Genomic DNA, 13,999 nt, shown 5'->3' on the forward strand with positions numbered 1-13,999 from the left:
TGCCGTCCATCCACGGGACTTTAAACCACTGCCGTGCCGTCTATCCACGGGACTTTAAACCACTGCCGTGCCGTCTATCCACGGGACTTTAAACCACTGCCGTGCCGTCCATCCACGTAAGTGAATTGGAAAGTGAATTTTATGAATTTGTAGGTTTTGATATGAAGAAATGTTGGAAAAAGCTGAAATGGCTAGACGTAGGGGCGTGGCTAGACGCAGGGGCGTGGCTAGACGTAGGGGTGTTCACTTGACTACCTCCATGGTGGTGCGAGAGGCTTCCTCCATTGGCTAGGATCTCCTCTCTGGCAGCATGCTGGGAAAGGACAATATCAATAAACACATCATTTAACTATCACCTTAAACTATGGTTGTGTATTTTCCCTCCTCAGGGGTAACGTTTCAGGGTAGATATAATGCATGTCTCTGAGCGGTTAGGCAGTATAGATGTGGAGTGCTCCGTAGATTTACCTCCACTTGTTGGTATGTGTGTACTGGATCCGCCAGTCCTCTGTAGTTGAAGGCAAAGTAGAAGTATATACATGCACCAGAGTCATAGGTCTGAGTCACTCTGCAAGACAGGAGAAAAGGTGTTAACACCATGATATACGCTTTTCCATCAAATTTCTTTAACCAAAATCCATTTTGTAACAATTAATGCAATTTGAATATAATTTGAATCAGAGGGCAGGCAGACTGAGCTGAGAGGGCAAGACTGAGCTGAGAGGGCAAGACTGAGCTGAGAGGGCAAGACTGAGCTGAGAGGGCAAGACTGAGCTGAGAGGGCAAGACTGAGCTGAGAGGGCAAGACTGAGCTGAGAGGGCAAGACTGAGCTGAGAGGGCAGACTGAGCTGAGAGGGCAAGACTGAGCTGAGAGGGCAAGACTGAGCTGAGAGGGCAAGACTGAGCTGAGAGGCAGATGAGCTGAGAGGCAGACTGAGCTGAGAGGCAGGGCTTTTCCTCTGAACCTAATTCTCCCTCATGGTTGCTGAGAAGCGGAGGAGAGGTGCATTGGATCTACCACCTTGAAGAACGCCCCATTATCAGGACATTAAAATGGCCATCAGTACACTCCGATTGGATTCTCTGGGCTACATTTACAATGGTTCACAACACAACATGCTTCAACACTGACTGTCCATGATTGGCTTAAAGATTGTTCCTTTCACATGAATATGCAACAAGAAGCTATAATTATTACTGTGACATTTTTTTGCACCGTTCAAAAGATGAAAACAATTCAGGGGCTATTTGGATTAGCTATTTGTTTCCTTTTCAAGAAGTGCAGGGCTAATGTGACAAAATGAATGTTTGATTCCCTTATCATTAACAATCGATGGATATCATCCATCTTAGTAGGCATGTGTATATTTACTATAGCTCTCTCTAACCAGGGTCAAAATGTCTGCATTGAAAATGAAACTAGACCCTTATAATGCAACACTGTGCCTCAGGGATGGAAACAGCGTATAAGTGATTTCCCTGTTTCTTTTCTGTGTCTTTTCGTTCTAACCCCCTGTCCCTTTTGTTGTGGGGAGAGCTGTTGTTTCGGTGACCTGGCCTATCACTCAGCGGGTGCGCTGGCTTCTAGAGGTTAAACGGACAAATCAATCTTGTTGACAGACTGCAGACGGGAAATGAATGGCTGAAACATAATCAGGTTGGGCCCTAATTTGTCCCCAGTGAGCAAGAAGCAGGCAATGTGTGTGTTGCCAGGTCACACAGGAAGGTTACAGGATTCCTCTCCTGTCTGGTCACACTACAGGCCCACTCATAGCAGAGAACACATTTTAGATGATAGAGTCATAGGATATGATCAAACACAATGGTCCAATACAGATTTTTTCAAACTACCTACAGCCCCCCGCACGGCCCACAGCAGCCCCGCACGGCCTACAGCCCCTCCCACGGCCCACAGCCCCCCCCCGCACGGCCCACCGCACGGCCCCCCCCCCCCCCGCCCCTGCAGAGACAGGTGCTAAACGTACCTGCATGAGGTCAAAGGTTGAAACTGGACTCCTCTTTCTCTACACTCTCTGACAATTCTCTCTTTGACATTCTGGCAAAGGTCCAATACCCTGAAGAAAGACAACACAGGAAACATGTCATGAAGATAATACCCTGAAGAAAGACAACACAGGAAACATGTCATGAAGATAATACCCTGAAGAAAGACAACACAGGAAACATGTCATGAAGATAATACCCTGAAGAAAGACAACACAGGAAACATGTCATGAAGATGTGATGAAAGCCATGTCTGTTTCACATATGACACCCTATTGCCTACAGAGTCCTATAGGCCCTGGTCAAAAGTAGGGCACTAAATAGGGAGCTATAGTAGTGCACTAAATAGGGAATAGGCTGCACAACACCATGATTTAACACAGTATAACAGGAGACGCTAAGCTGTCTGAGTTTGAGAAAAGGTGACCTCTGGCCATGAACAGTGGAGTACATTGACAGACAGAGAGAGTGGAGACTGCAGCAGTGCTAGGTAGACTGCACTATGGAGACTGCAGCAGTGCTAGGTAGACTGCACTATGGAGACTGTAGCAGTGCTAGGTAGACTGCACTATGGAGACTGTAGCAGTGCTAGGTAGACTGCACTATGGAGACTGTAGCAGTGCTAGGTAGACTGCACTATGGAGACTGTAGCAGTGCTAGGTAGACTGCACTATGGAGACTGTAGCAGTGCTAGGTAGACTGCACTATGGAGACTGCAGCAGTGCTAGGTAGACTGCACTATGGAGACTGCAGCAGTGCTAGGTAGACTGCACTATGGAGACTGTAGCAGTGCTAGGTAGACTGCACTATGGAGACTGCAGCAGTGCTAGGTAGACTGCACTATGGAGACTGTAGCAGTGCTAGGTAGACTGCACTATGGAGACTGTAGCAGTGCTAGGTAGACTGCACTATGGAGACTGTAGCAGTGCTAGGTAGACTGCACTATGGAGACTGTAGCAGTGCTAGGTAGACTGCACTATGGAGACTGCAGCAGTGCTAGGTAGACTGCACTATGGAGACTGCAGCAGTGCTAGGTAGACTGCACTATGGAGACTGCAGCAGTGCTAGGTAGACTGCACTATGGAGACTGTAGCAGTGCTAGGTAGACTGCACTATGGAGACTGTAGCAGTGCTAGGTAGACTGCACTATGGAGACTGTAGCAGTGCTAGGTAGACTGCACTATGGAGACTGTAGCAGTGCTAGGTAGACTGCACTATGGAGACTGTAGCAGTGCTAGGTAGACTGCACTATGGAGACTGTAGCAGTGCTAGGTAGACTGCACTATGGAGACTGTAGCAGTGCTAGGTAGACTGCACTATGGAGACTGTAGCAGTGCTAGGTAGACTGCACTATGGAGACTGTAGCAGTGCTAGGTAGACTGCACGATGGAGACTGTAGCAGTGCTAGGTAGACTGCACGATGGAGACTGTAGCAGTGCTAGGTAGACTGCACTATGGAGACTGTAGCAGTGCTAGGTAGACTGCACTATGGAGACTGTAGCAGTGCTAGGTAGACTGCACTATGGAGACTGTAGCAGTGCTAGGTAGACTGCACTATGGAGACTGTAGCAGTGCTAGGTAGACTGCACTATGGAGACTGTAGCAGTGCTAGGTAGACTGCACTATGGAGACTGTAGCAGTGCTAGGTAGACTGCACTATGGAGACTGTAGCAGTGCTAGGTAGACTGCACTATGGAGACTGTAGCAGTGCTAGGTAGCTGTAGCTGGGAGAGACTGGCTCACTCTCCTCTAGGCATGTGCAGCAGAGTGTGGAGAGATGGAGGAGGAGGGGTAATGATCCCTGAACATTTGCTGGTCTGCACGCCTGATCCCTGGCCCCCCCCTCAGGCAGTCTACACAGTGGAACACTGAGCATGCCTGTGTTGGTGTCTGAGTGTGAAAGAGAGAGGGGGTGGGGCATCCTCATGTATGGGAAGAACTGTGGTTTTCTAACAGGAAGGGTTTTACACCAAATTAACAGGCTGACCCAATAATGTTGGAGATTCACGGTCCATCTGTGTCCTACTGGCCGTGTCTCACTCCATCCCTCTCTCCCCCAGCAGTGTCAGGTCTTCCTTTCCACACACACAACCAGTTCATGGAGGGAGAAGGCAGGTGTGTATGAGAGAGAGAGTGGGAGAGGGTGCTGAGCTCTTCAAAATGACTGTGTAAGAAGAGAGTGTCACACCATCAGAGATACTTGTCCATTTAAAAAAAGGTTCAACTTTACCTGTCCCAAGGCACCGATGTCTCAAAGGATTCTGCGACCACACAGTAGTCCATCCCCAAGTCCTGTTGATAAAAGACAAGAACAAATAAACAAGTATTTCTGTACTATTTGGATGTTTATTTTTTTTTTAAGAGGACAATATATGTGGAAAACAATAAGTTACTAAATGGTGTTTCACAAATAAATTTCACTGTGGCAATTACTGGTGCCGTGATAGCGAGGATGACAACATGACATCCCTGACTAAACGGAGAGGTCAGACATCTCAGAGGTCACATTCTGCAGCCTTTGTTTATTTAACATTTTATTTAAACTAGGCAAGTCAGTTAAGAACAAATTCTTATTTACAGTGACGGCCTACCCCGACCAAACCCTCCCCTAACCCGGACGGCGCTGGGCCAATTGTGCGCCGCCCTATGGAACTCCCAATCACGGCCGGTTGTGATACAGTGTATGTGTTCCTTCTATCTCTGGACACTAGGAGAAGAGGGGAGAACACATGGGAACAGAGGAGGAGGAGAGAACAGAGGAGGAGAACACACATGGGAACAGAGGAGGAGGAGAGGAGAGAACACATGGGAACAGAGGAGGAGAAGAGGAGAGAACACATGGGAACAGAGGAGGAGAAGAGGAGAGAACACATGGGAACAGAGGAGGAGAAGAGGAGAGAACACACGGGAACAGAGGAGGAGAAGAGAACACATGGGAACAGAGGAGGAGAAGAGAACACATGGGAACAGAGGAGGAGAAGAGAACACATGGGAACAGAGGAGGAGAAGAGAACACATGGGAACAGAGGAGGAGAAGAGAACACATGGGAACAGAGGAGGAGAAGAGAACACATGGGAACAGAGGAGGAGGAGAGAACACATGGGAACAGAGGAGGAGGAGAGAACACATGGGAACAGAGGAGGAGGAGAGAACACATGGGAACAGAGGAGGAGAAGAGAACACATGGGAACAGAGGAGGAGGAGAGAACACATGGGAACAGAGGAGGAGGAGAGAACACATGGGAACAGAGGAGGAGGAGAGAACACATGGGAACAGAGGAGGAGGAGAGGGGAGAACACATGGGAACAGAGGAGGAGAAGGAGGAGAGGGGAGATTGATTTACATAAGCATTTCACTACACTCGCAATAACATCTGCTAACCATGTGTATGTGACCAATACAATTTGATTTGAGAAGAGGGGAAGAATAGAGGGGGAGAAGTGACCCACCCGGAGGTAAGCGATGACAAAGGTCAGTATGTAGCCTCTCTGCCCATTGTCCTCTCCAGCTGCCAGGCCCCTGGAAACAGATAACAGGGTTCATATTTAAAAACAGGTTCCTCTCTGGCCCGGTCAAGTCCCTCTGACCACAGATGCCGGTGGTGCCTGTCACTTCCCCAATGCACAGGTCAATGATTGGATCTCCATGCATCCCTGCAAGTCACCCACACATCCATCACCCGCCACGGGTAATCAAATGTTAATCTAATACTAAAAATAAATCAGGAAGTGCTCATTAGGAAATCACTGTATTGATTTAGCTGTTCTTTTCTCCCCTTGTTTCTTAAAAACAAACAGAAATATCCCTTACAGACCCAGCCAATCTATCACAGGCTCTCGACAGGCGATGGTTGACTTGAAATAATGGAAAAACTAAGAAAAAAAGAAAAATCACCGTCTGGTAGGTGAGGTCTTTTCAATGATTAAACTCATGAATTGTTGAGGGATCTTGCCTGAGGGCACTAAGCCTGTGACCTGAGGAATGGACTGGAAGCTGTGCACTGGGCCAGGGACTAAAACAATCCATAGGGTCACCAACAATATAATGGAATTTGTCATTAGGTGGCGTTTTAAGGAAAGGTTTGTTTTTGATGACTATGTCCCCTCCAAATACTACCACTGCACAATCCCCCCTTCCCTGATACGTGGAAATATTGGACTATAAATTGTGCTTTCCTGTATTATTGTGATGCTAAAAATGTTTATTCTATTCAGCCATTTACTTTATGTTCCTATATTTGATTATTTATTATTGTTGTTGTTGCATTGTCGAGGAGGAACCTGCAAGTAAGTATTTCATTGGACGGTGTACCCCACGTGTGTCCTGGTTGGACGGTGTACCCCACGTGTGTCCTGGTTGGACGGTGTACCCCACGTGTGTCCTGGTTGGACGGTGTACCCCACGTGTGTCCTGGTTGGACGGTGTACCCCACGTGTGTCCTGGTTGGACGGTGTACCCCACGTGTGTCCTGGTTGGACGGTGTACCCCACGTGTGTCCTGGTTGGACGGTGTACCCCACGTGTGTCCTGGTTGGACGGTGTACCCCACGTGTGTCCTGGTTGGACGGTGTACCCCACGTGTGTCCTGTTGGACGGTGTACCCCACGTGTGTCCTGTACATACGACTAATAAAACTTGAAACTAGGATGGTGTGTCCAGGGAAGGAGGGAGTGAGTTGCTACAGAATGATCTGGTTCTTCTGTAATGGTGTGGAACCGTGTGGCTCCTGGCGGGTTGGGGCCCAGCCCAGCAGCCCTCAGGCACCTCAGACAGGGGCTGGGGCCCAGCCCAGCAGCCCTCAGGCACCTCAGACAGGGGCTGGGGCCCAGCCCAGCAGCCCTCAGGCACCTCAGACAGGGGCTGGGGCCCAGCCCAGCAGCCCTCAGGCACCTCAGACAGGGGCTTCGTAGCACAGCTTCACTACCAAGTCCCTACTCACTGACTCCTTTGGGACAACACACACACACACACACACACACACACACACACTTGTGTATATTGATTCGTTTTGCCTTTCAGTTGTCTACAGGGTCGTTACGAAGGGCAAAGAGAGACAAAATGTTTCCTGAATTCCACGAGTGCAAGAGAATTGAACATGTAGGGAAAGTCAGAGGAACCCAGGTTTGTGGCTGTTGTAGCTTAAGTAGAAGACCTATTGAATGGAGAATCCCTCTCCAGCTGATAGATCACCTATTTCCACCAACTATTTCCACCAACTATTTCCACCAACTTACCCAAATGTTGCTGCGATGTCGTAAACTTGTTTTTCATGCTGCAGGACCCTCTCGCGGTTCCCCTCAAACAGAAGGGTGGCAACCACTAACTGGTGGGGGTCGAAACCCTTCAACTGGGGTAAACAGGGAAATAACCATTTGTTTAACACTTTCCAAAAAAGTACAAATTACATAAAGAGAAAAAAAGAGGAGTTAGGATTCCTGCCAAAGCATTAAGAACGCGTTACCTTGGTGATGTAAAACTTCTTTAACCCTTCAACAAAATGTGTGAAAATGGACGACACTTGAGGTTTCAGGGCATGACCTGTGGAAATAGAAAGAGGGTCAAGTCCCTCAACTCAAAGCCAAGTAGACCTCTGTCTTTTGGACAATACAGTTAAAAGAAACCACTGATGTCAGATATTCACACATTTGGTCTCACTTAGCCCGCCCATCTCCTCCCCATCTCCTCCAGGACTCCAACAGGGCAGCAGTCACATTTATTTGGGTTTGGGAACAAAAAAGGAGGAAAATGAATGGTAACGTGAATAACTTGACAAGTAACGAGTAGGCTGGCTGCGACAGGGACAATAAATCAGTGGCTTGACACGGCTATATCAGTCTTCCTCAGCCACCACACGTTTTGGTTCGTTTCCGATCGGACACAGAAAGCGCCCATGGACAAGCAGAAACGAGGGTCTGGAGCTGATGGGATCGTTATCAATCACAGCAGGATAGAGTCCTGAGTCACGGAGACTGAACAAGTCATTCCTTCCCCTCGGTCTCAGTCTCTTCATCACTTCGTTTCCTCATTGTTTCCATTTGAAATGTGACTGTGGATCTTTAGGTGTCCTGCAGCCATCAGTCTTTAATTAAATACTCAGTGACCAAAAAGAGAGGGTGATCATACATAGTGGGTCAATTCTTCCCGCTCTCTTTAATGCGCATTTAATTGCCCTTCTCATCTAACTAGCGTATTGAGATACGTGGCCCTGTATTTTATACTACTGTCCCATTCTGAAATACAGCAGACCCCTTCACTCAGCAGACAGGGTGATTCAAAAAGGAAGACAAGGCACTAATAAGCCCAAGAAGGTGTCCCATCCTAATAAGGTGTCCCATCATAGAGCCCTGACTGAGGTTAAGATATTAATCTAATAAGGTGTCCCATCATAGAGCCCTGACTGAGGTTAAGATATTAATCTAATAAGGTGTCCCATCATAGAGCCCTGACTGAGGTTAAGATATTAATCTAATAAGGTGTCCCATCATAGAGCCCTGACTGAGGTTAAGATATTAATCTAATAAGGTGTCCCATCAGAGCCCTGACTGAGGTTAAGATATTAATCTAATAAGGTGTCCCATCATAGAGCCCTGACTGAGGTTAAGATATTAATCTAATAAGGTGTCCCATCATAGAGCCCTGACTGAGGTTAAGATATTAATCTAATAAGGTGTCCCATCATAGAGCCCTGACTGAGGTTAAGATATTAATCTAATAAGGTGTCCCATCATAGAGCCCTGACTGAGGTTAAGATATTAATCTAATAAGGTGTCCCATCATAGAGCCCTGACTGAGGTTAAGATATTAATCTAATAAGGTGTCCCATCATAGAGCCCTGACTGAGGTTAAGATATTAATCTAATGTGTCCCATCAGAGCCGACTGAGGTTAAGATATTAATCTAATAAGGTGTCCCATCATAGAGCCCTGACTGAGGTTAAGATATTAATCTAATAAGGTGTCCCATCATAGAGCCCTGACTGAGGTTAAGATATTAATCTAATAAGGTGTCCCATCATAGAGCCCTGACTGAGGTTAAGATATTAATCTAATAAGGTGTCCCATCATAGAGCCCTGACTGAGGTTAAGATATTAATCTAATAAGGTGTCCCATCATAGAGCCCTGACTGAGGTTAAGATATTAATCTAATAAGGTGTCCCATCATAGAGCCCTGACTGAGGTTAAGATATTAATCTAATAAGGTGTCCCATAGAGCCCTGACTGAGGTTAAGATATTAATCTAATAAGGTGTCCCATCATAGAGCCCTGACTGAGGTTAAGATATTAATCTAATAAGGTGTCCCATCATAGAGCCCTGACTGAGGTTAAGATATTAATCTAATAAGGTGTCCCATCATAGAGCCCTGACTGAGGTTAAGATATTAGTGAGAAACCGAATGGCTTCATCTTGCCTGCTTAAAGCTAAGAAGTGGGAATATAGGGTGAGTAATGAGATCCCAGGGGACTGAAGAACTTTACAAAGATGTCTGGCACCAATGCCTGATTCCTTCCACCAGACCTCAAGAAACAATATTGTGAAACTTCAATAAAACAACTGCTTAAATTGTTCCCACAGTCATTTTTCCATCGGGCTTCAATCCACAAGTCGTGCGTGCAGCTAGCTACTCCACTGGTGAAATAACAATCAATTGAACTCAATGCAATGCAGCAGAGGGCGGGGATAGCGCAGCAGAGGGCGGGGATAGCGCAGCAGAGGGCGGGGATAACGCAGCAGAGGGCGGGGATAACGCAGCAGAGGGCGGGGATAACGCAGCAGAGGGCGGGGATAACGCAGCAGAGGGGGGGATAGCGCAGCAGAGGGCGGGGATAACGCAGCAGAGGGCGGGGATAACGCAGCAGAGGGCGGGGATAGCGCAGCAGAGGGCGGGGATAGCGCAGCAGAGGGCGGGGATAGCGCAGCAGAGGGCGGGGATAGCGCAGCAGAGGGCGGGGATAGCGCAGCAGAGGGCGGGGATAGCGCAGCAGAGGGCGGAGATAACGCAGCAGAGGGCGGAGATAACGCAGCAGAGGGCCGGGATAACGCAGCAGAGGGTGGAAGAAAAAAAGCATTGTTCTTTTCTCAAATGGATTCCAGTTGGGTAAAGAGACACACACAAAAGCAGGCTAATTAAAAAAAGAATGGCAGAGTGAAGGAATCAGAAATGAAAATAAGGTCAGGCCCACAGCACAGGCAGTGTGGAGAGCCAGAGAGCAGTCAGAGTATGGCTTCACTTCTGAGCTCCCGTGTTTACAAAGATACACAGGGCCTTCAGAAAGTATTCACACCCCTTGACCTTTTCCACATTTTGTTGTGTTACAGCCTGAATAATGTCAAAGTGGAATTAAGTTTTCCAAAAGGTTTACAAATTAACTAAAAATTAAAAGCTGAAATATCTTAAGTCAATAAGTATTCAACCCCTTGGTTATGGCAAGTCTTTTTATATATTTTTATTTAACGAGGCAAGTCAGTTAAGAACAAATTCTTATTTACAACGACGGCATGCCACGGTCAAACCCTCCCGTAACCCGGACAATGCTGGGCCAATGGGACTCACGGCCGGTTGTGATACCCGGGATCGAACCAGGGTATGTAGTGACACCTCCAGCACTGAGATACAGTGCCTTAGACCACAGCGCCACTTGGGAGCCTCGAAAGTCTAAATAAGTTCAGGAGTAAGAATGAGCTTAACAAGTCACATAATAAGTTGCATGGACTCACTGTGTGCAATAAGTGATTTTTGAAAAACGACCTAATCTCTGTACCTCACACATGCAATTATCTGAACGGTCCCTCAGTCGATCAGTGAATTTCTAACACAGATTCAACCACAAAGACCAGGGAGGTTTTCCAATGCCTCGCAAAGAAGGGCACCTATTAGATGGGTAAAAATATTAAAAAAGCAGACATTGAATTTCCCTTTGAGCATGGTGAAGTTATCAATTACACTTTGGCTGGTGTATCAATACACCCAGTCACTACAAAAATACAGGTGGCCTTCCTAACTAAGTTGCCAGAGAAGAAGGAAACCACTCAGCGATTTCACCATGAGGCCATTGGTGACTTAAACAGTTAGTTTTCTCCTATCACAGCCATTAAACTCTAAGGACAACAATATTCTAGTTAGTGTATAATACTAACCTAACTGACAGAATGAAAGAAGTTAGCATGTACATGCATCCTATTTGCAATAAAGCACTAAGTAAAACTTAAAAATATATGTGGCAAAGAAATCAACTTTATGTCCTGAATACAAAGCGTTATGTTTGGGGCAAATCCAACACGTCACTGAGTAGCACTTCATATTTTTAAGCGTGGTGGTGGCTACATCATATTATGGGTATGCTTGTCATCAGCAAGGACTAGGGAGTTTTTCCAGGTTAAAAAATAAACGGAATAGAGTTAAGCACCGGCAAAATCCTAGAGGAAAACCTGGTTCAGTCTGCTTTCCACCAGACACTGGGATATTAATTCACCTTTCAGCAGGACAATAACCTAAAACACAAGGCCAAATCTACACCGGAGTTGCTTACCAAGAGAACATTAAATGTTCCTGAGTGGCCTAGTTACAGTTGACTTAAATATCTATGGCAAGACTGGAAAATGGCTGTCTCGCAATAACCAATTTGACAAGAGGATGAACAATTTAAAAAAATAATAATAGTGTGCAAATATTGTACAATCAAGGTGTGCAAAGCTCTTAGAGACTTACCCAAAGGTGATTCTAATATGTATTGACTCAGGGGTGTGAATACATATGCAAATTAGATATTTCTGCATTTCATTTGCAAACATTTTTAAAACATGTTTAAACTTTGTCATTACGGGGTATTGTGTGTAGATGGGGGAGAAAAAAACAACAATTTAATCACTTTTGAATGCAGGCTGTAACAACAAAATGTGGAATAAGTCAAGGGGTATGAATACTTTCTGAAGGCCCTGTATCAAATGGTTCCTTTACAGAGATCAAATGGCAGGGTTGAGAATGATGTTGACTTACCGAAATGAAACTGTTTGTTATCCATGAGCCGGATGGAAGCCGGTGCACACCTCTGGGAGGAAAAAACAAAATAAAATAAAAAACTCATTCAGGAGCATGTGTTAAACATTTCCCCATCCCACACAGTTCTAGTGAAGTTTCATCTGCATTACCTTTCTTAATTGAGACAAACTTTTGAAATAACATTTGCTACACAACCCGAGACATGAGTAGATATTCCTGGTAGTGTGTGGATACGTCCATGACAAGCCAGGGCTCAATGGTCAATTCCTTCACTGTGTGTTAAGCTGAACCACAGTATTAACCAGGGATGGGAGCTGCATAAACCATACGCATGCAGTCATCGATCACAGCTGCATCAGCACTACCCAATCAGAGCAGGAGACGCTTCATTATGGGGCTCTGCCACTCACAACCCAAAACTACAATAGATCATTGATCTGCATAGTTTAGCTACTGTACATACTGTCATATAACCAAAAGATTAAAGATCACAACTACAACTCACTTTTTAATGTGATTGGATAAACGTTAACTAAATGTTGTCAGTATGCAGGAGGTCTTCAATAGGAAAAGACCATACCGTACAAACACAAGATGGAAATGTAATTGACCTGCTTGGCAACCTCTCGTAAGCAGGCCACGCCCGCCTCAAAGTTATGGAAGACCACCGAGCCATATTTCTGGTACTCTGGGATTGGTCGGATCTTCATCGTTACCTCAGTAACCACACCAAGGGTTCCTAGGGGAAAACACAGGGGCACATATTACAGAAACAAAAAGGTTCTCATACAAGAATAGTTTTAAAACGATAGCCTGTCATTGGTTGTGTTTTATTGTGTTACTTAAAATGATGCTTTAACTTTCCTAGCAGCTTTTAGGTTTGGGCTGGTGATGAGCAGTGGTGTAGAGAAGGGCAAGCGCATCTAAACGCCGTTAATAACTTTTTTTATTTTGCGTGACATTTACCCACATTTTGCGGAAAAATGCATTGAAAGTATAGAGAGCATTACTTAGCTCACTGAGAAAGGCGATCGGCGCTTACCCACCCGTCGTTTTAACCACTACCTCACTGGCAGTGCCCCGTCGTTTTAACCACTACCTTACTGGCAGTGCCCCGTCGTTTTAACCACTACCTCACTGGCAGTGCCCCGTCGTTTTAACCACTACCTCACTGGCAGTGCCCCGTCGTTTTAACCACTACCTCACTGGCAGTGCCCCGTCGTTTTAACCACTACCTCACTGGCAGTGCCCCGTCGTTTTAACCACTACCTCACTGGCAGTGCCCCGTCGTTTTAACCACTACCTCACTGGCAGTGCCCCGTCGTTTTAACCACTACCTCACTGGCAGTGCCCCGTCGTTTTAACCACTACCTCACTGGCAGTGCCCCGTCGTTTTAACCACTACCTCACTGGCAGTGCCCCGTCGTTTTAACCACTACCTCACTGGCAGTGCCCCGTCGTTTTAACCACTACCTCACTGGCAGTGCCCCGTCGTTTTAACCACTACCTCACTGGCAGTGCCCCGTTATTTTAACCACAGTATATGTTAATTTTCTCCGTTATCTGGTTTCATGCTGCTCATAGGAGACCAGTGAGATTTATCGACTGGGGGTTTGAGGAATTAAAAAAGGGCACTAGTCAAGTGAAACCGTTTCAGATGCAAACCTCGGCATTGTTGTTTTCTTAAGACAGAAAAAAATGAACAAGATGTTGTAAAAAAATATATATATATATAATAAAAATTAAAAAAAGGACACAATTTAAATTTAGATTCAGTTACTGGCATGGATGGACTCCCACTTGGTCCAAAATGGAAAACTAAATGGACCAAACTATGCAAATGAATGCATCCTGTTCAGCCTAGTGGTGTTGTTAACAATTCCCTTGGAGAGATGGAGGCTCTATAAAAATCTCAACGGTGGAATGGATCCTAATAAAGCCGATCTTCTGACATCACACAGTAAATAGTGATGACCTCAGCGAGGCAAAGCCATC

At 46.0% G+C, this 13,999-nt stretch overlaps 1 protein-coding gene across 4 annotated transcripts in view; it reads right to left on the reverse strand.

Annotated features, from left to right (window-relative positions):
* Positions 1 to 13,999, reverse strand: part of LOC106582468 (alkyldihydroxyacetonephosphate synthase, peroxisomal) — a 33,209-nt gene that overhangs the window by 6,392 nt on the left and 12,818 nt on the right. For 3 of the 4 annotated variants that reach the window (XR_014382072.1, XM_082967230.1, XM_082967231.1), the window contains 9 exons: positions 12,616 to 12,743; positions 12,002 to 12,053; positions 7,468 to 7,544; positions 7,241 to 7,353; positions 5,457 to 5,526; positions 4,236 to 4,297; positions 1,987 to 2,076; positions 469 to 568; positions 256 to 313 (listed from right to left, as the gene is read on the reverse strand). Coding sequence is in view for 2 of the 4 variants with exons in the window: in XM_082967230.1 (XP_082823356.1) it covers positions 256 to 313; positions 469 to 568; positions 1,987 to 2,076; positions 4,236 to 4,297; positions 5,457 to 5,526; positions 7,241 to 7,353; positions 7,468 to 7,544; positions 12,002 to 12,053; positions 12,616 to 12,743 (750 nt within the window). In the remaining 2 variants the exon portion in view is untranslated. The remainder of the gene's footprint in view (positions 1 to 255; positions 314 to 468; positions 569 to 1,986; positions 2,077 to 4,235; positions 4,298 to 5,456; positions 5,527 to 7,240; positions 7,354 to 7,467; positions 7,545 to 12,001; positions 12,054 to 12,615; positions 12,744 to 13,999) is intronic. The other variant, XR_014382073.1, reaches the window with a different exon arrangement.

This window comes from Salmo salar, chromosome 21 (genome assembly GCF_965601325.2).
Source record: "Salmo salar chromosome 21, fSalSal1, whole genome shotgun sequence".
Classification (NCBI taxonomy): Eukaryota; Metazoa; Chordata; class Actinopteri; order Salmoniformes; family Salmonidae; genus Salmo; species Salmo salar.